Below are 19,822 nucleotides of genomic sequence, written 5' to 3' on the forward strand. Positions count from 1 at the left end.
TGTTCCTTCATAAATGGCCTCTGTTTCTGCAGCGCCCCTACTCTTTCTTGAAGTTACTGAAAATTCACGTCAAGGATATGCAAACGCTCGGGAGCTAGAGGCTGTTAGCTCGATCGGAATGTCCAGTCAGAGATGGAAGTACAACCTGAAGTGCTTGAAGTAGCCGCCTTGCATAGATACTCACCTAAAAATTTATTAACGTTAAGATACCCATGAATCAAGGATAAAACAGAAAAAACGCTCGCAGTCATTTTTGTTGATGAGATTCTACCACTGTTTCTCGATTTCGAGTGATCACTGCATGAGCCAGTTGATATCTAGGGCGCCCTGCATCTCCCCTGTCAGTACGACAATTTTAGAAGCGTTTACTTATATATTTGAGCATAACAACTTTCTCTCTACTTAGCACCAACACCAACTCAGATGATCTAGTTCTGTTGGTTGCCGCTTCACTCTCAATGGGTCATAGGACAGAAGGCTATTTTGAATTTGCTGGAATTCCTCGGTCTCATGAGCGCGATCAAACATTAAGGCATAGCCAGTTAGTCTTTCTGCAGTCCTCAGACTTTCTAGTTAAATAATCAAAGTCTGGTGGTAATATAAACCATTCAGGTATATTAATAAGTGCACGACTGAATTCCTAACTCTGCTGCGTACTTTCATCAGGGGGTTATTAGATCCAGATTCTAATCAGGATTAATAAAATTTACCTTCAAAGGCAACAAGATGGCACGATGAAGTAGCAATTTCCACAGCCGAAAGGCACCTCACCTTCGAATATCCTCCTCCAGATTACATATGATGTATCCAGACTTAATGAGGCATACTTTCATATGAGATGGGGAGCACATTTTCCCTTGCCTCAACACAGTTCCCAGACAGAACGGTGCTCCAGATCCAGTGAGGTTGCTAAGAGGGATCAGTGACATTGCTGTTAGGTATCTTCTCAATTGTGAGCAAATTCGATGACTGACGTCGTTAATTCCTAAGTCGGTGCCTATTCTCCGGCGCCGACTACACTGTGATGGCCAACGTAGAAGTTTGACCAGGGAAAGCGTAGGGGACGACGCTCAAAAGAGGAGGTGGTGGCTCTGTAATACGTTGACTATTTATTTTAAGTCTTCAATTTTGTTTCGTGGACTCGTAAATCCTCATCTTTATTCTTTGGCCTGGTGACATGTCCTCAGAGTCACCCCAGTATCACCCAGCCCTTCTATACGCCGAAAACTCATGTTCTGCCCCAGTATTATAGATTCTTCCATCTACAGGGAAGACTCTGAATGCTAAAGGTGGAGTATTTTAGTTCATTATTTCCTCATTTTCCTGGTTTAGCTTTCTCTGTCCACTAATATCCAATGCTTGCGTCATCACTGGTGTCAGAGAGTTTTTAAATTCCTACAGAAATCTGTCGTTAAATAGATAATGGAACTGAGAGTCCATGGCATTAGCAGAACACTATATCACCAAGATGGTAGCCAAAATGGACAGGTGCGAGAATCCTCTTTCATTTCATCAGTTCATCCCACAATGGTTACAGCTGCATTCTTTGGAGGATAAGTAGAAGCATCTAACGGGTAGGGAGGTGAAGTTTTTATTTATCCCGCTTGAGGTCTCTCGGGGGCATTCTCCATGGAAGCTGTACTAGGCTCCACCATTGACAGGACGCTATTGCCCGAAAAACTCGGGCAAACTCCATTGGGCCATCGTTGAAGACGCTCGCGATGGTCAAACTTTTGCCTTGGCCGTCACAAAGTAGGTGCTATTGCCCTGTAGATTGAAGGGGAGTTAGTAAAGGTCAAGCGTACCCAACAGATCAATGTCTTGACACACCAGCTTGAAGCGCTTGTGTGGGGTTGCAAAGAAATGTCATTTTATTTGACAGATTTCTGACCAAGCTGTCATATCCTGCACTTCCTAAGGGGACTTGCATAATTATGGGGAAGATAAGGGTGGATTGTGGTGTTGGGAACTCATTCACATGACAAATGCATGATGGGTAAGGGGATAGTCTGCACAGGCAGGCAAAGCCATTTTAATGTCAGAACACTCATTATCATTAAGTCAGGGTGGTTAAAACAGAACTGTGAAACTCCTGGCTCACTGCACAGCACACTTTCTCCTTGGAGAGCAATCGTCGTCGGTCAAATTTCTCTTTCGATTGTAACAAGCCTTCCCATGGAATAGGATCGACTCCAGGGAGGGATCTAAAGTGATATTCTACACCCGCATCACTGGTAGATTAAGGCCTGCTAATGGCAATGTACCTTGTAAAATCGGTTGGTTGTCAAGACTATCCTGTGCCTCAGCTATGCGAATTCTATTGGAGAAGGAGAAGTCTTTGCTCTATTCCAAAGGCTAGACGGTGTTCTTCAATGGCATCAGATGGATTAATGGAGGCATAGTAGGTATTCCAGCAAGCTCGGTCCCCGAATTTCTTTCTCTACAAGCGGTAACTTTTTTAAAATCGACATCAAGACGCTGGTTCCTTTACCATCCAGTTGTGAGTTTTCGTAGAATCACTCACCACAGCAAAATTTCCCCTTATGATGTGTAGCCATGTCTCGCACTGGACATAATCAAAATTTTTATCCATCTAAATAGGGCTGCTGCCAGGTTGATCATGAAGTTTTAATGCGGCAGGCCAGTATGGAAGGATGATTCTTAATTCTCGGACAGAAGAAGCTGCAAGGCTTTGTGCATGGACAAGAGGCCAAATCGCCGAGGCACGAAAGGGATCGTACTCCTAAAACTCTAGCATTAAGCCTGCTTCCATAGGTAGACAAGAGTTGGCTTCTAATTAAATAAAAAAAAATTAAAAATGAGTTAAAAGTTCGTGCAATTTCCCAAAATCAAGCCACTTATATTGTTTGACTTGGAAGGGGTAGTACGGAACAATGTCTGCATGAATTGAGTATGATTTTTGATTTCCACTTCTGTGCTGTAGCATTCCGCTACTGTTGATGGCCTCTAGTCCTTCTTCAAACTACAATGACGGTTTAGAATTTGACATTTTTAACACTTTTCTTCTGAAATATTTTTCCATCGAGTCCATGTTGTCGTCCCTTCGGTCCTAGAAATAATTACGGATGCAGGAGGTGTGATGAAATCAAGAGGAGTTTCAATTTCAAATCCTGACCTCTCTCTCTTAGTGAAACCGCCTCGGTATTCTTTCGATCGTAGATAGGGATTAGAAATTGGGGGGAGAGAGAGGAGGGGAGACGAGGCCCACCTCGACAAGGAATGGTGTTGTCAAAAAGCTTGCTGCCATTGTCACTGTTGCTCCAACAAACCAAGACTGCCATAGTGGCACTCCTTCAATGTACGCGCTTATGATAGTCGTTGTACTCCTCGACCCCCTTAAAGACTGACAGGAAGATTCAACAGTCCTTCTCTCAACGTGCATTTGGATTTCCACAATTCCCTGGTTTCTGTGTTTATTGTAATCTGTCAGCATGGCGGGTCTTTTGATATTTCTATTCACTGTAACCTAGTATGGCTTTCTGAGTCTTTCCTGAAGTCAAAAGGCATCCTAATACCAGAGTCGATGTAAATAAGGACTGGTGAGGGCTATTGGCATGGCCTGAGGGCCATGCCTCACAGCGTAAGAACAACCACGGAGACTTAAGTGTCCAAGTATTCAAAATCGAGAATTAAACGAACAGTTAACGTACTGCATAGCCCCGCGATCCTTTTGAGCGTCACACCCAACGTTACTCCTGGTCAACCGCCCGTACCAGCCATCACAACGCAGTCGGTGGTGTAGGAAAGAAGCCACCCACGAACCAACCCCACCACTCATCAAACGTGCGAGCAACTGAGAAGATAACTAACTGCAAAGTCATTGCACCCTCTTAGAAATTCCACCAAGTCTCTTCCTCTTTGGCATCTGCGTCTAGGGAAGGAGGAATACGCTGACCATACCGCCGAGCAGAAGTACAAAAGCGGAGCTCTGGGTGCAACAAAGATTCAAACAAACAAAGTGTTTCTGAAAAACCAAAAGGCAACATCCTCCACCCAAACGCGAATTTCCTTTTCAGGACCGACAAGAGAAAGGGCCACCTGGTTCTCACAATTCCGCGCAATTGATAAATGTCCGTCGTCAAGGGCTGCGGAAGAATGCTTCTGCAATAATCGAATGTGCTCCCCGCACAACGATTAACTACCTCCATATTGTATATCTCCTTTCTGCACTGCTACAGATGCCGTGCTTTAACTGCTTTTAAAGTCATGTACACTCCACTTGGGATTGCAAATGCCATATTTCAGTTTGAACCTTATTTCTGCGAAGTAATGTCAAGCTCAAGCATGAGTAAAATGGACTCTGAGTAACGATGATTGTATTCCTACTTCCTCGACGTCTGAAACCTAAACTTCGCAGCCTAGATATTTGCTTGTTCTGTAACAACACCCGCTCGGCCACCACCCGAAAAACTCGGAAGGTTTGCATACCCTCAAACTATAATGGAACGCTTTGCAGCACAGATTGCATTGCGACGGCCAACGTGGTGGTTGAACAGAGAGTGCGCCGCGGACGATGGAGGCTACGTAATTCGATGCTATGGGATGGTAAAGACACTAATGCATTGAAGACTACGTTGATGGTTGTACAACTGACCGTCTTGTAAGGTTAAGAAGACTAAATCTAATTTTCTCTTTCGATGGTCGTGCCTCTCTAACGTACTGTTTTTCATACCTTTTAACTCCGTATTCGTACTCCTATAACGAGCAAACGGGTTAGACGAGAACAATCTCCGCTGGATAGGAATAATAACATGGTCCAGGTTTCACGGTAATTTTAATTTGGGGGACTCTTGACCCCTCAGGGGGCCAATGGCATCTCCCCAGTCTCGAAGCTCGTACCTACTAACCACCTCTTGCCTAGAAGGCGCATTCAAACAACCAAGTAGTCCACTTTGAGGCAGACCGTGAAAGTGGTGTATTTTCCCTGGCGGTCTTGCAGTGGAAGCAGTTGAGACCCATCCAGATAATGCGAGTCCTCCTACAAAGTGTTCCTTCTTCACAGAATCCAAAACAGTTTTTTGGTTTCAGTGATTGGTTTTCAGTTTTGTCTATCCAAAACTATTTGTACTAATTGATGCGAAAATTGTGGTCTAATTGTTAAATTTTTTCTTCGCCTCTTCGTTGCAGTTACCTGGGCACTTGAGATTCCGCAATTGCGTTTGCGCTGCGGCGTGATCTGCGGAGCATGTCGGTAGCTCCCTCAACAGCTCTTCTGTATTTTGCCCTAGCATTATGACCTCTTTTGACTTTAGGGAAAACTCGGGGCGCAACAGTACCCTTTCATAGCTAAATTGCTTTTAATTCCTATTGCAAAACACAAAACTTTTGACATAATAGTTGAAATTTCGGTTCTTTGTAAAAATGGTTGCTAATACTCCTTTCTTGAGACATTATTAAGAAACTTCAAACCACACTCAAAGGGTGTTGAAGAATGTGCAGTGGCAACAAGCCACCGTGAGATGGCAGAGTACATATTGCTGTCGTGTTGACAGGCTGGAAGTCAACACTGGTATGATTCAAAGGCCACGTAGCCGAACGGCGTGGGGCACAATTGCGGGCGATTCGACTGCCCGCGCAGTTCAGCTTTCAGAACGCATCGTTGTATTGCATTTTGAAGGTTTTAATAAATCTTGAATTCCACAATAATAATCTCCGGTCACTAAATTTAGTAGCCTAAAAGTGGTGATTCTAAATGCGTCCCGACGTGTTCGTTGTCACTACAGCGCGTAGACGATGACCCGCGCTTTTTGTCCGAGTCAACAAGTCACGAAAGCGCGCAAATTGTTCTCCGTTATTTTATGATAGACGACCAAGTTGGGCTTAAACCTGGAAGGGTAGGAGAGACGGAGAGTTGGTCTTCGTAATCGTGTGATGTTTTATACACTTTTCAAGTCTTCGGGCGGCAGTTTAGCTGGCGTTTTGGCTGAACAAGCTAACATCTAGAGTGCCAAGGTGGATTCTCCTCCGAGGTGCTGGAACCAAGTGCTTGGAACCCATTCCATTGGTGATTAAACTTGGCATTACTTTGCAGATGTAAGACCTAATCTGGGACATGCAAGTGTGCCCCGATGCAAAGGAAGGAATCACATTACAAAGGGTCAGGACTGGCGAAGAAACACACTTCAAAACACACTTTCATCTTACGGTAAAGGAGACAATTTGCTCATTGAAACCCAGTTAAAACCGAGATTATTACAAACTCGCGGTGAAATGTACACAACTCGGGTTGTGGCAAAAATACTGCTGCGATAGGAATGCAGAAATGAAATATACAATGCGGAGGCAATTTATTACCAAGCCGACACCACATGCGAGCATTGCAGAAGCCTTTTTTTGCAATCCTCTACAACCGACATTTACCTACTGCGATGCATCGTGAGAATCGGGTGGTCCCTTGCATGGGAAATCCTGAAAAGAGTCACCAGCACAGTGATATTTGAAGTAGTTTGCAATTTGCGTGGAGAATGTCGCCATTCTTCCGTAGTATAAGGCTTCACTTAGGTGGTAAACTCTTCAATTTGGTTTCGCTGGCACTTGTGCCTCCGCCTTTGTATTTCTGCTTAGGGGCTTGGCCTCCAGGCTATGCCAGCAGCTCCGCCAGCCATTTTATACGTAGGCAATATATTATCTGTCCAACTGCTATATTTTCGTCCAACTACAAAAGTTATTTGTGACCTGAAAATATATGAAGGCTATCAATCAAATAGGGCTTGAAGACCCACCATATTTGGCCCGGTCCAACTTTTGGAGTGATTTATCACCTTGGCGTGGAGCCAAATGCCACTGAGCCAGTGCGCCAAAGTGATGGAGAAACAACAGCAGTAGAGCTGACGTTACAGTAGAATTGCCTTTGCCAAACAATAGGAATTCCGGAGGGGGATAACCACTTCGACGTCATTTCAAAAAAAACTCACATGGTAAATGCCTCTCTCATTTCACCACTACAGCTAATCATAGAGTCCCATAAAATTTACAATTATAAGCTTCCAAATCACATTTTATTCAAAAAAGGCAATATGTGAGTTACTTTGTATGGAAATGACCATAGTGTTGCCCACCAGGAATTAGCATGCACCGCTAATTGGGGAGAATTTTATTGGCGCGGTGCTTCAACATGTCCCCTTAATGACCGACCGCATAAGCCTACAGGAAGGGCATGTAATTCCTCATGGTAAGATGTTCACAACTTAATCCGCAAACCAAATTGCTCACCCTTGTGGATCTCTTTTGTCCGTCCGCACCTCACTTCGTATTGTGTTGCCATCCACCGATTGTGGTCGGGGCGTTGAAACTCCAATTTGGTTTACACATTTTCTTCAACTAAGATGAACTTGTCAGAAGCACTTTGAGCTACTGCAGCCCATCGGCTCTCACTTATAGCCCGACACAGTGAGTAGTCTATTCGAGACTCTGATTTCCACTGAACTTGCAAGGAAGATGATTGGTGAGCCTGTAATTGCAGCTGCACTACATAACTTTACGCTTCCATGAAGCAATTCATAATTCCAAATCACAGCTTACTCATTTAGAATGCCGAAACAACAGTGCCTCGTAGATGGAACATTCATTTCTCCTTTTAAGTGCTTCCGTCTACCAGTTATGGTTGGAATGCCTGCCATTCCTACTGGCGTAGACGTGACCACTTAATTCATTTACTGCGCAGATGAGAAGTAACTTTACTTCCAAACTTTGCCATAGCAAAAAGTTATTCCCGTTGGTACATATGCATAGCAGAGATAACTCTGTACCATAATGAAGTGGAAAGTGCTGAAAGACCTATACTGGCGGGGTGCACTAGGAGGTCTCCATGTGCCCCCCGTTGTCGGCAGCTATCATGCGGATTGAAGATAATATGCCTAAAGAAAAAAAAACAATGACCGCTCGAAAGTATAAGGTTAGGCAGATTGAGTGTTTAAGATGTCCCGAGGCCCTCAAACCAATCGCCTTGTAATGTTCAACCCTACTTAGCCTCAATAAAATTTGAGTAATTTTGAAGAGACAAACGCATCAGGTAGCCAGTCATTGTCCACCATAATATCATTGTTAATGGGGTGTAATACGCGATTTTGAAAAGACAGTAGATGAAAATGTGCCATGTCTCTGCCACAATTCGCATTGTGATCGGATAAATAACGTCCCAATAATTCCCGCAGTTGATTGGTTCGGGTCAAGGTCGACAGTCGTTAAACATTCCATTTGATCCAAAGTTAGGCTAATCGCTGGAATTCCACTTATTTCCGTAAAACAAAGCTCTACAGGATGTAAAACTGCTGTGTGCAAGCCGCGAGCTGAAATCTTTCTGCCATTCTAAGGAAAAAATGCTGCTGTACTTCAACCTATGCACGTTGCGCACAGGGTAAAAGATAAGACAAGTAGATTTCAGAAGGAATTTTAAACATTAACATTAGCTAAAAAGGCCATTTACAACCTGCAGAGGTTTAAATGACATCGAGTGCAAATAAAGCCTTAACTGAACTTGGAAAAGAGTGTTCTCCTGCCCATCATGAATGGAGAAGAGATTGCTTTTACGCCATTTAAGTAGTATGTCATGAGCCATGCGATTCCTGAAAGATCATTTAAAAATGTCATTGAGTACTCAAAATTTAGGATCATGTAAATGATGTACCTTGTAGTAAATAACATTGACAGCGAACACATGCAGCCATGGTGGAGTGACTCAGTATCGTCGCCAAAGCAAACGCTCGTGGAGGAATTCACCTCACCATGATTTTCTTTGGCACTACATTCGGCAGCAATTTAGTCTTAGAATGGCAGTAATGCCCCAAATAGGAATAAATACCCTATGCGGACTTTACCATCAGGTGAAATTTATGTTGCGTACTGACATTTCCACTGGACACACCTTATTCCAGGCGGACTGGCAAATACTTTTCCCCCTCGCTCATTAGTGTGTGAGGCAGCGCATTTGCCCCATTTAGTGGAAAAGAAAAATTAGACAACTCTTTTGGCCCTCATTATCCATCTAGAGAGGGAACTTGTACATTCTCTGCATGCGTACTTCCTCCAAACACGAGGTCTCCTCCGTCTGGCGGCGTTTTGACCTCAACCTGCCGTGCAAGCGGTAGGGCTGTGTGAACTTTCACTGGCGTCCATGACCCCGGGCAAGGATAAAAATGGGTGAGATGAGTGACAGATAATTGCCTATGGTAGTAATTAGTAATGCACATTTACTAAGGTCAATGGTCATTTCAGTATCATGTACTGGATTTTAGAATGTCTACAAACTAAGGATCTGGATTTAGTGGTGGCAAATTTAGCCACTGTAGCCGCCCGAGTCTTAAAGGTGAAAAAGGAACAATGCTAGGGTGGAATAAATATTGCTACTGTCATATTCTGGAGGCCATGCCGCCCAGCGGGAGTGCAAATGTGGAGCCCTCAATGCTCATGGAACCAAATCTGGGAGTTAAATACACAACCAAAGCGTTGCAGCTAACTCCTGTATCCACTTTATTGTGCCAAACTCATCGAATCCACCTGCTACACAGACGTTTTTCTACTCACGTGCCAATACTGGCAGTGGACATCTTGACAAGCCGTTTTTAATCGCACCTTTTTCGCGCTTTCTTCATTCTTCCCATTTCAGGAGGCAACTCTAGACATGGAAGCGCGCTTTACTGTCTTGAATTTTATGCAGACGGAAGTATATGGTCAAATTTACAGCTGATGGATATACAAATTCTTACAGTGTAAAATTGTTTAAAGTTTCTTGACTTCCGTCAAGGAAGGGATATTGGGGCTTGCTGGCATTTCTTATCAAAGACGCTTCAATAAAAAATATTTTGGAAGCAATTTTTCTTTTTAAACTATGCAATGATGCATAAGCGGCATCATTTGAAGCCAAAGTCTTACAGCCAAGTCATGTCCACATTTCGTTCGACTCTTCCCCACCCCGCTACTTAAATAATATCAGCGTCCGAAGAGTTTACGCGCTTTAAAGTGGAACTTTCTGCACTACTTGGAGTCGATGCCAATATAAACAAAAAAGGACCTTCAAAGAAGACAGATTATAATATTATGGACTCCATCTAAGGCATTTCATTACAGTTGCAGGTGGTTACAGCGTTGGGTTGACTTGGATAGTCCATCACCTATTGCCTCGCAGCGGATCCACAGCGTGCTGCTTTGTTTTAAGGGTAAGACATTTAGCAGTCTTGAGCCACACAACAGATTAAGGCAGGCAAGTAGCTCTTGTGTTTAATTTTAGCTGACATAGAAACCTCTTCTCCATTCCACCCCTCTCTCACTTTTGCCCTATCCCTAGTAGGTCATATGCCCCAGCGTTACCTTTCCTGTGTTCATATTTTTTCCCCCTATGATTCACTTGACAGATGAATGCGCACCCTATTCGCCGTAAAAGTCAAGCAGTAAAGTAAAGGAAATAACTGGTTCACTCTTCTTAGCCCTTATTTACTCGACTTTGTAGCAATTTTCCCTCATTTTTAAAGAGGGATCTCAACTGTAAAATCTCAGAACTTTTTGCCATAGGCACCATTCTTGGTTACCACTTGTTTAATTTTTAAGTGGAGAGGACTTTAGGCCTTAGACCTCCACTTTATCTCCATCTTAAAAAGGTGACGAAAGAAAGCAACTATCTGTCGGGTTCAAGGTGTCTTTAGGTCAAGTTAGTTCTCTCTCCGGAGGGGTGGAAAAACCAGGCTCAAGACGTTGTCCACTTGGCGTCACGCATGTGGGACGGCTGAGTTTTGCTACTGGAGCCCGACAGCACAACTAGCTGAACTGGATGCCTCACACAGATTGCGGGCGTAGGTGCTCCTGATCTGGGGATAATTAAGATGACGAACAGTGTCTAGATATGACCCTTTTTTAAGATCCCACTTTGTCTCGGTTCTGCACATCGCCAACACCACGCAATTTCGTTCTACGTGGAATGAGGAAAGGTCACTTCTACCTTTGGCACGCACACCGGATGCACTGACGTGCATTACTCCGACAAGACTAATACAACACCCCGTAAGGAAAAGTGCTTCATTATGATATCTGTGTTACCCATGTTTGAACAACTCTTGTAAGGCACTCTGGAATTTGAAGGACTAACTCTTCCAAACCAAATCAGCGGTTGTCACGCCGGACCGGTGAATAGCGATCGCTTTGAAGTGAGTATTCACTGCCGACATCCACACTGTTAGCCCAAGACGGTTTTCTCTCGAGTCTTAAGTCTGCCCAAGGGTGTATAAGCTCTGGAATTCGGCTGATGTGCTCCTGAATAACAGATCAGCGGTCCTCACACCGGATCGGTGATTAATGACTCCTTTGAAGCTAGCATTTACTGACAACACCTAAATACGGTGATTTAAATGCCAACAAAATATGGTAATTCTGTATTATCTGCTTCTAATGGGCGAAGTAACCTTATGATTTAAAAATGATTTGGCGCCTTTCAGATTAGAAAGGTCGGGGAAGGGGGGAGGAAAGTTGCCACCAGTTAATTTATTCTAGAAATCCCGATAACATTTTCATCCTTTAATTTGACGATGGAGAAGTTAGCTTTCGCTATGTGTTGCAAGCCTCTCTCTTCTAACAAGGTGGGAGGGGGCAGTTATACGACATGTGACACCGCATGCATTAATATCACCACCAAACCAGTCGCCACCACCACTTTCGCCGGTGGCGCTACCACCGCCATTGCTGTCCTGTGCCCGAAGATCAATGGTAGACGACGTTGGGACGGAGAGATTCATGTTAGCACAGACAGACGGACACACCAGGCTTTCGCGCAGTGGCCCATGCGAGGCGTGCAAGGCTTTGATTGGTCTTATCGAACCGCTGGGGTGTGTGTGTCTTTGCCTGCGGTTGTAACCCGCCTCCCCCTTCGGGAGGCCAAGCACCCACACCCTCTCGCTCGCTCGTGCAGAAGCGCGTGCATAGCCTGACATTTCCCCAACGGTCCAACTCTAGCCACCTCGCCTATCTCTCTCTCTCTCGTTGTCTCTCCCGTTCCTCGTAATGGAAATGAAATGTGCTGCCGACTACCCTGAAGTGGATGTAAACGCACCTACATGGATTCGAAAGATGCGCACCGTCTTCCGTCGCTTCGACTCACGCGGTCGTGGCGCTGTTGGTATTGACGAGTTCCTCGACATTGCCACCAACGTCCTCTCCGAATTTCCAAAGAGTGAGAACTACTTCGGGGACCAGTTGGTGCAGGCTATGATCCATCTCTGGTACGGTGTCATCTGTACCGACGGACCGGAACACCAACGCACTGGGATTGTGATGCATGAAAGTGACTTCATCACGGCCATGGGAAAGTGTATTAATGGACTGTTTAAGACTGAGTTCGTGCAGAACATTGTGTCACCCCTCTTTGATATGGCTGATGGAGACAAGGATGGATTCATGCAACAGAATGAGATGAGTCAAGTGATTGTCGCTTTCGGAGGGAATCAAAAGGAGGCGGAACTTTTGTTCCGCATTCTCGATGCAGGCACCAAAAAGGGTGTCACCAAGGGTCAATTTGAGGGCATCCTTGCTGAGTACTTCTTCGATGTGGGCATAAAAGGCAAGACGGCGAAGCTTTTTGGTGCTCTCATCAACTACAAACGACCTGAAGACTATCCAGAGGTTGAATGCGGCCCAGTGTGGGAGGGAAAGATGAGAACCATGTTCCGGAGACTGGACTTACACGGATCGGGCAAGCTGCGTTGTCATGACTTTATTCAAATTGGCAGAGCTCTGGCCCAGCGGAACCACCTGCCAAAGCACAAGGCGGACAATGTGATGCGTGCCATGCTGGACATCTGGGTGCACTACTTCTCTGTTGACAAAGATGGTAAGAGGACTACCATGACCTCTAAGCAACCGAAATAGCTGGGCTGATGTCACTAATGTTGCCTCTTGCGCATCATCACAGATGCTCATTGATATGCTCGCCTGAAACTTACTTTAATACTAGGGGTAGACCTCTAAAATGGCACTAACCTAGTACAAATCTCCCTGTGGGTGTTAAAGTAGGCTTCGAAATACCGTGTTTTTTATTCTTTGAATCCGATTGATGCCTTTATTTCGTCAAAGAGAGGTAAGCTTTTGTGTAAACCATTTTCGGTAAACAATGGATGACTTCTTCTTGACGAATCCTACGTGTCTTTCTTCTTTAATCAAGCCTTTGAAAAAGGAGAAACGGGTTTGTTTGGAAGTAGTTACATGCATGCCTTTGACTCCCTCTCGGTATGTTTGTGGGGATAAACCCTAGCAACTTATCAGCATGAAGGATAGCAATACACGGATATTGAACAAAGCATCACAGTCACCCTAGTTTCATATCATTAAAGCGCCACATCGTGAGGAACAAAGTTCCTGCATGTAATGCATAAAAAAGGAGAAGGAGGAATCGAGAAGCAATACTGTGATTGCAATGATAAGGTAACATATTTTTGGGCATTTCTTTTGACTTCCAAAAGCCCCTCCTCTTTATATTCATTTCTGGCGCCTATTTTAGCGTATTCTATGCTGAAGCACGTTTCTGCTCATCACTTTGCACTACCCAAACACCTTCGTGCATTGTAGTTAGTCTCTACATCCTCAGAAATCCTAGCACACTTTCCCCAGTTTTCGAAACTCAGGATGAAAAAAAAAAACTAATCCCAGCGTTTTGTCTGCAAGCACATTCATCTTACATGCCCTCAGCGCACTTATTGGGCTGGTTTCAAAGCACATAATCGACTTGCTTTGTGCACAGAAATTGCATTCGATCTTCCCATCCTGCGAAGCACTTGTTTACGTTCAGCCGGTTCTACGGTAATGTGCATTCATGGTTCCATTCTGCTGATGCCCAATCATCATCATTTTTTGGGATAAAGGAATGTTAATTCTGTCAAATCTTGGTACCTACTTGCGTTTGTCCGTAGATTTGTTCAGTCCTTGCCTATTTTTGACAGTAAAGCTACTGCATTAGGCCCCTCGCAGTTAAAAAGCATTAATCTCGTGCTAGAAAAATGCGGTCACAGTTTATTTGCCTCGTGATCCCTCTCAATGCCTATTTTTCTATATCATATTTGGTCAGCAACTTTCCGGGAGAACGGCAGCACGATGGGCTTAAAGCCGCTATTGCAGCTGCTTTCACCACTTGTTTTACTTCTTCAACTAACACTTTCCCCTTCACCTATTCGGATTTTAGTGGGCGCTTACTTGTCCTCTGCATCAGCTTATTCAGAGTGGGTAGCCCACCATTGGCTTTTCCACCCTGGGAGCTTATTTTTCCCGAAAGATTATGCTTATACTTCGTATGTATGAGGACCAGCACAGGGTAATGACTGGAATCGCACAACCAATTTTACTTTGAGGTTTTACTTGCTGTCGTATGCCTACTTATTTTAGTTCTTATCGAAGGATTTGTTATGGTTTAGCAAGATCCTTCCGCATGCTCATAAGCTTTTAGTTATTCATCATCCGTCAAGTTTACCCAATGGTAACAAGCATGTTACTTACTGAGATTTACTTATCCGTCTTAGTATTTCCTCCCACCCTGCGAAACATTTACCTGAGGTTTACTGGTTCCCCTTTTGTAGGCGCTCACTTCACAGAGCTCATGGAAAAGGATTTTATCCACAATCTTCGGTCGATGATTAATGGCGAGTTTCGACACGCCATCGACCAGTTCGGTTGGACGTTCTTCAAAGCCGTTGAGGTTGAAGGCACGGGCTTCATTTCGATGGCGGAGTACCGTAACTTGCAAGAGGCCTGGCGAGTTGGTCGCGCTGAGGCTGAGGGCATGTTCAAGGTTTGTGATCTACAAGTCAGAGGGCAAGTTAGCAACTGTTAAGACGAGTTCTTAATCGAGCTCTTTTTCGTTGTTCAGGTTTTGGACACTGATAAAGATGGCAAGATAAGCAGTGATGAATATCTCTCAGCATGGTGTGAATACTTCTTGGGAGAGGATCCGGCCAGTCCTTACAAGACCTTCTTCGGTCCAGTAATCTCGCAACACTCACGTAACTCTCTCGCTGAGTAAAGATAGAAGGCACTTGGAGGGCATAAATGTTCACATCCACATACGGTCTTCATTCCCCACGTTTCTCCTTCGCTCTTGAGTTCTCTTATTCGTGTATTCTTATCGCTCGTTTTTCAAATCCACTTTTTCTGCCTCCATCCCCAACTTTTTCCTGCCTCCAAGCCGTGTGCGACATTGCAGTTGTGAGACGTTAACCACTGAATGCCCCAAATAGCGAGCTTTGCTTTGATATGTATACAATCGTGGGTATATGTGCATATATATTCACAGAATATATGTCTACTTGTCTGTTAAATCTCTGCTCTCTTTCTCATAGCCTCTAAGGAGTAAATTTCTGCTACTCTTAGCCAGTGGGTTTATTATTGCATTGCTCTACTGGCACACAAAGCAGTAGGAGTGCCCAATAACTTACCCATTCCGTAAGGCTTTGGTGGGCAAAGAGGTAAGTTGCCGTTAATCTTCCACCGAGTCTTTTTATTCGTATCGGTGGCGTTTATTAGGTCGGAACGATATGATTCATCAAACCTCTTATCCTCTCATAAAATCTCCATAAAACACGAAGACCCTTTTGCGTTGCCTACATGGGCGCACTACCTTAACTGCTGAAGCCCGATGGCAAGAAACGAGCAGTGAATGAGCTGTAAAGTGCGTCACTGCGGAGAAATCGCCAAAGTAATTAAATGCAGTCGTGTAATTCTACCCGAAGGATCTGTTTCCTTAATAAAAATCCAATACGCTGCATTTAGATTCCCGGTTGCTTTTCTTTCAAAACCATGATAAACAGTAATGTGAGATGGCTGGGGGCACCTGCAGCCCCTGAAAAATGTTCCTGTTCGATTTTTTGGAAGTTCCGGTTGTTATCAAATAATCCCCGAATATTTCAGAGGGTAGTGCTCTCGCTCCGATTCGCCTGATTCGTCCCTATCAGCCGGGCAGAGTGGTACTCTAAGTGTACTTCTAAGTACTCGAAGGTCAAGGTCAGTCAGATTGATGAAACCGCTGACACACATAGACGCATTGTTACTCTCAGGCAGTCTCCGCTCTCTAACCACCAGGCTCCTACGCATTGACTGCACCCTCTTTGCCGCCTCGGTACGTCGGCGATGGAGGCATCTACTCCAGGCTCTTTATCCTCTCGGATCAGGACAGTTGTGGGTGTTTCCTATCCCTCCACTAGAGTGCAGGACTTCCCTAACTAATCTGCAACTCAAAAGTATTTGTGACGTCTGGAACTGGGTTGGTGCAGTGATCTTGTTATCGCCTTAACCGTTGGATTTACACCTTAATCTCGAAGTGATTTTCCAGGACATTTTGCATAACCTTTCTTTCGCGTGGAAAGAGTTGGGCTCTTCAAACCTCTTTCCCAAAGAAGGCAATTAAGCCAGTCTCCAAACATGAATTTCTCCCTTCGAGTCCCTTGCGGACTTTGAGGCGGGTGCTCTTTAAAGACGTTCAGAGTTGACCACAAAGTTCATGGGGCCTATTGATGCAGCCCCTGGAAATGAACCACTCCTGTATGCAGGCGATCGCTGTCGGTGAGGTGCTCTTTATTGTTCTCTGCCGCTTTCAGGTTAAGTCTAAAACCCAGACAAAAGGGCTGCTTGAATCAAATGAATGTCAAATGAGGTTTTCCGCTTCAAGACGTAGAATTTGGCTCCAAATCCACAGGGACTGCTTGCCAAATTTTGAAAGCACCCAAAGCCGAGCGTCATATCCAGGAAAGAATGCACAAAGAATCCCGCCTCATTCTATTGTGAGTGGTGACAAGCTTGTGAATGGTTAACCATCTACACACCCGGTTCTGCGATTCCCCCTCAGTGTGTTTCAGCATCTCAGTTTAATTTGCTTCTTTTCACTTCTCCTTTTCGCGGTTGAGACCGATGTGGCTGTTCCATGTGAACCGCGTGCGACGCCACTTTTTTTCACACATTTTTGCAGAAAAACTCCCCAAATAGTCATTTGAGGATGTGTTTTGATTGCGTGCAGTTTTAAGAACCTGGAATGCAGCTGATGGGAAAAATTGGTCCTTCTGATATGGAGACGGCAACAATAAAGGCGATTTGATGTTCAAGATGGGAAGAAATTTGCATTCCCGGTTATATATGTGGCGCTTCGAGTCCTTTCTTAGAATGAAAGAAGGTGTAGTACTTGGACAGAAAAACATTATTGCCGAACTACAGAGGGGACGGGGCTGCTGAAATGGTCCAAAGGCCATTCCACCTAGCGGGAGATCGAAAGGCTTAACCTTAAGTGCTCACGAAACCTAAAGGAGGAGTCAAATAGTCGAAGTACTACACAGTTCCCTTCTCCTTTCAATCGCCATCATCCGCCCTCCCGTTGATCACCTTCCTGCGTTGACCGTTGCAATGTAGTCAGTGCTGTCAGAAAACTACCTACGAATTAATCGCGTCAGTCACCGAGGTTTCATGCACCGGAGACGATATTTGACACCGACGCAGTTCCCAGGCAAGACGATACTCCAGATCCAGTGAAATTGCCAAGAGGGATCAGTGAAGTTGGGGCCTAATATCATCTCTGATGCACGAAACCTTGGTGACTGACACAAGGAGTTGATCAAGGGGAGGGCGGAGGATAACGATTGAAAGGTGAAAGGAGGTGCACAGTGCTTTGACTATTTGGCTCCTCCTTTAGATTTTGCAAGCACTTAAGGCTCCGATTTTGACCTCCCTCTAGGTGTAATGGCTACCAAACCATTCAAACAGCCCCTAGCCATTCTGTAGTTCGGCAATGTATTTTTTGTCAGAAAACTATTCACAGACCAATCGCTTCAGTCACCGGGGTTTCGTGCATTGGAGATGCGGGTTGACCCCAACATCACTGATTCCTCTTGGCGATTTCACTGGGTCTGGAGTATTGTCTTGTCTGGGAACTGGTTCGGGGTAAAGGAGGAATGTGCTGGCCGCCTCGCGTGTCCATCGCTAGTCGTACGGACACTGACCTAATAGCGGAACCAATCAACAGAGGAAAAGTTTAGGGTGCATTCGTGGGGATAAGGCTTCACGTCTGTTCCTTCTTGCCACTTCGATCTCACCTCATTGCTACCCAGCCATGCTTGTCTAACTGGGTTCTACCCCGCTGCGAGAGAGGTGGAGGAGGTGTTGCGGGTAGCGTTGACAGCCCCGTAACGAACTCTTACAGATGGTTCGCTGCTGGTGATGCTTCAGTTGGTACTAGCACTCCGGCAGAATACGGAATTACGATCTTTACCGAGAGTAGACTTCATGTCAAACCCTCCTGTTTGGTGGCTGTCACAGATTCGTTCCTCTGTAGCCTATGATACTCTTTAACGGTAAGATTCAGCTTTTGGGAGTAAAGAGCAGAGTAGCTGGTACCAAATTAGCGCTTCCAGCCTTCTCTTAGGTCGAATAGCCGCTGGCTTGCCCCTGAGGCATATCACCGGGCAGACAATGGTGGAGTCGAAATGGGGACATTGAAAACTTCTCTTGACTCTCTAATACAAAACTCAGTTTAGTCTCAACAGGGTTACACAAATTTAGATAAACCCGATTAATGTAAAACAAGCACCAATCAGATCATAGTAGTTTGTGTTCTCCTGCTGTGGACCTGAAAATACTGGCTGGATCGCTTTTCCACCTTCCGCGACTTGACATCCACGTTGGTGACCAGGAGCTCTCCCTCTCCCCCTACCATATGTGTCATCAGTAACTCAACCGCGCCCTTCGGCACAAATAAAGCCATTCCAGCTGTTGTGAATGCCTTCAATTCGCGCTGGCGCCAAAGTCCTCCCTGAGGGTGTTGTAAACTGCGCCGTTCCAACCACAGAGCCGCTTTGCGTGTTCAATAGGGCGAGCGGATTGTCAACGGAAAAGCCACGAACAGAACGCTGGGCCTCCGAGATGAAAACCCAAGCCGCGAAAGGAGGAGAGCCTGACTTGTAAAATGTAAAACTGGGAATGTTATTGTCGCATTTCGCTGTTGACTAATTTTACCGTCAGGGCGCCTGCCATTTGGAATGCTGACTGAGTTTCCTCTTCCGCCGTATTCCAAGCAAGAGTTCCCCACTTCAGAGACTTAAAGTACTTAAACTCCTCAAACACTAACGAATAAGCTAGACAAATAGCGTCTAAGGACAAAAATTGCGTGGAAAAGGAACAGATTTGACATTTAGATAACTGTAAGCCCCACCAAAGGAGCAAACACAGCCAGTTTGAAGGACGTGACATTTTCAACTAGTATAGCCGTCTTCCCGACTGGAATAGCTGTTAAAAAAGATAGCCTTTCTACCCATTTTCTGATTATTTTGAAGAAGCGCATTCTGGACGACACATTTGTAACAAGTTCTTCGCCATTTCTTTCCCTAAATTACTGTGAATATGAATAGCACACTATGTAATTTCACTGGGTGACATGGCCTCCGGGCGAAGCCAGAAGCTCCAAAGAGCCTTCCTGTACACCGACAACACACTTTTCGGACTCAGAATTGTCTCATTTCATTGTCAGATGTGTCTCAGGCGCCACCTTGATGGCAGTGGCGAGCGAAAACGATTCTGAAGGACAACTTCTCTGACTTCTATACCTCAATGCCAAACTCTAATGTGACGGAAGGAGGGTACCTGGTATGGATGGGAGAATCTGTGATGAACCCCAGCGGAAGAGCTGAAAGTGACGTCTACCCTCGGCAACTACTCTAGTCCTGTGTTTTGCCAGAATGCTAGTAACGAAGCTGTCAACGCTACCCGCATGAAGATGTCAATGAAGTGAACACGCAACACCTCCTCCACCTCTCTCGCAGCCGGATAGAACCCAGATAGACAAGTATAGCTGGACGGA

General features: G+C 45.0%; 2 protein-coding genes across 2 annotated transcripts; one reads left to right on the forward strand and one right to left on the reverse strand. All coding sequences in view use genetic code 11, as the record gives it.

Moving 5' to 3' along the window:
- Nucleotides 1-2,317: 2,317 nt before the first annotated feature.
- On the reverse strand, nt 2,318-3,454 carry EGR_04868 (hypothetical protein; the record flags this gene model as incomplete). Its single annotated transcript, XM_024494117.1, has 2 exons — nt 2,318-2,440; nt 3,230-3,454. The coding sequence occupies 2 exons, from the start codon at nt 3,452-3,454 to the stop codon at nt 2,318-2,320; spliced, it is 348 nt and encodes a 115-aa protein (XP_024351506.1).
- An 8,552-nt stretch (nt 3,455-12,006) lies between these two features.
- EGR_04869 (Sarcoplasmic calcium-binding protein) lies at nt 12,007-15,010 on the forward strand (the record flags this gene model as incomplete). Its single annotated transcript, XM_024494118.1, has 3 exons — nt 12,007-12,832; nt 14,568-14,779; nt 14,858-15,010. The coding sequence occupies 3 exons, from the start codon at nt 12,007-12,009 to the stop codon at nt 15,008-15,010; spliced, it is 1,191 nt and encodes a 396-aa protein (XP_024351507.1).
- Nucleotides 15,011-19,822: the final 4,812 nt, after the last annotated feature.

Source organism: Echinococcus granulosus (assembly GCF_000524195.1).
Source record: "Echinococcus granulosus chromosome Unknown EG_S00032, whole genome shotgun sequence".
NCBI classification, from domain to species: Eukaryota; Metazoa; Platyhelminthes; class Cestoda; order Cyclophyllidea; family Taeniidae; genus Echinococcus; species Echinococcus granulosus.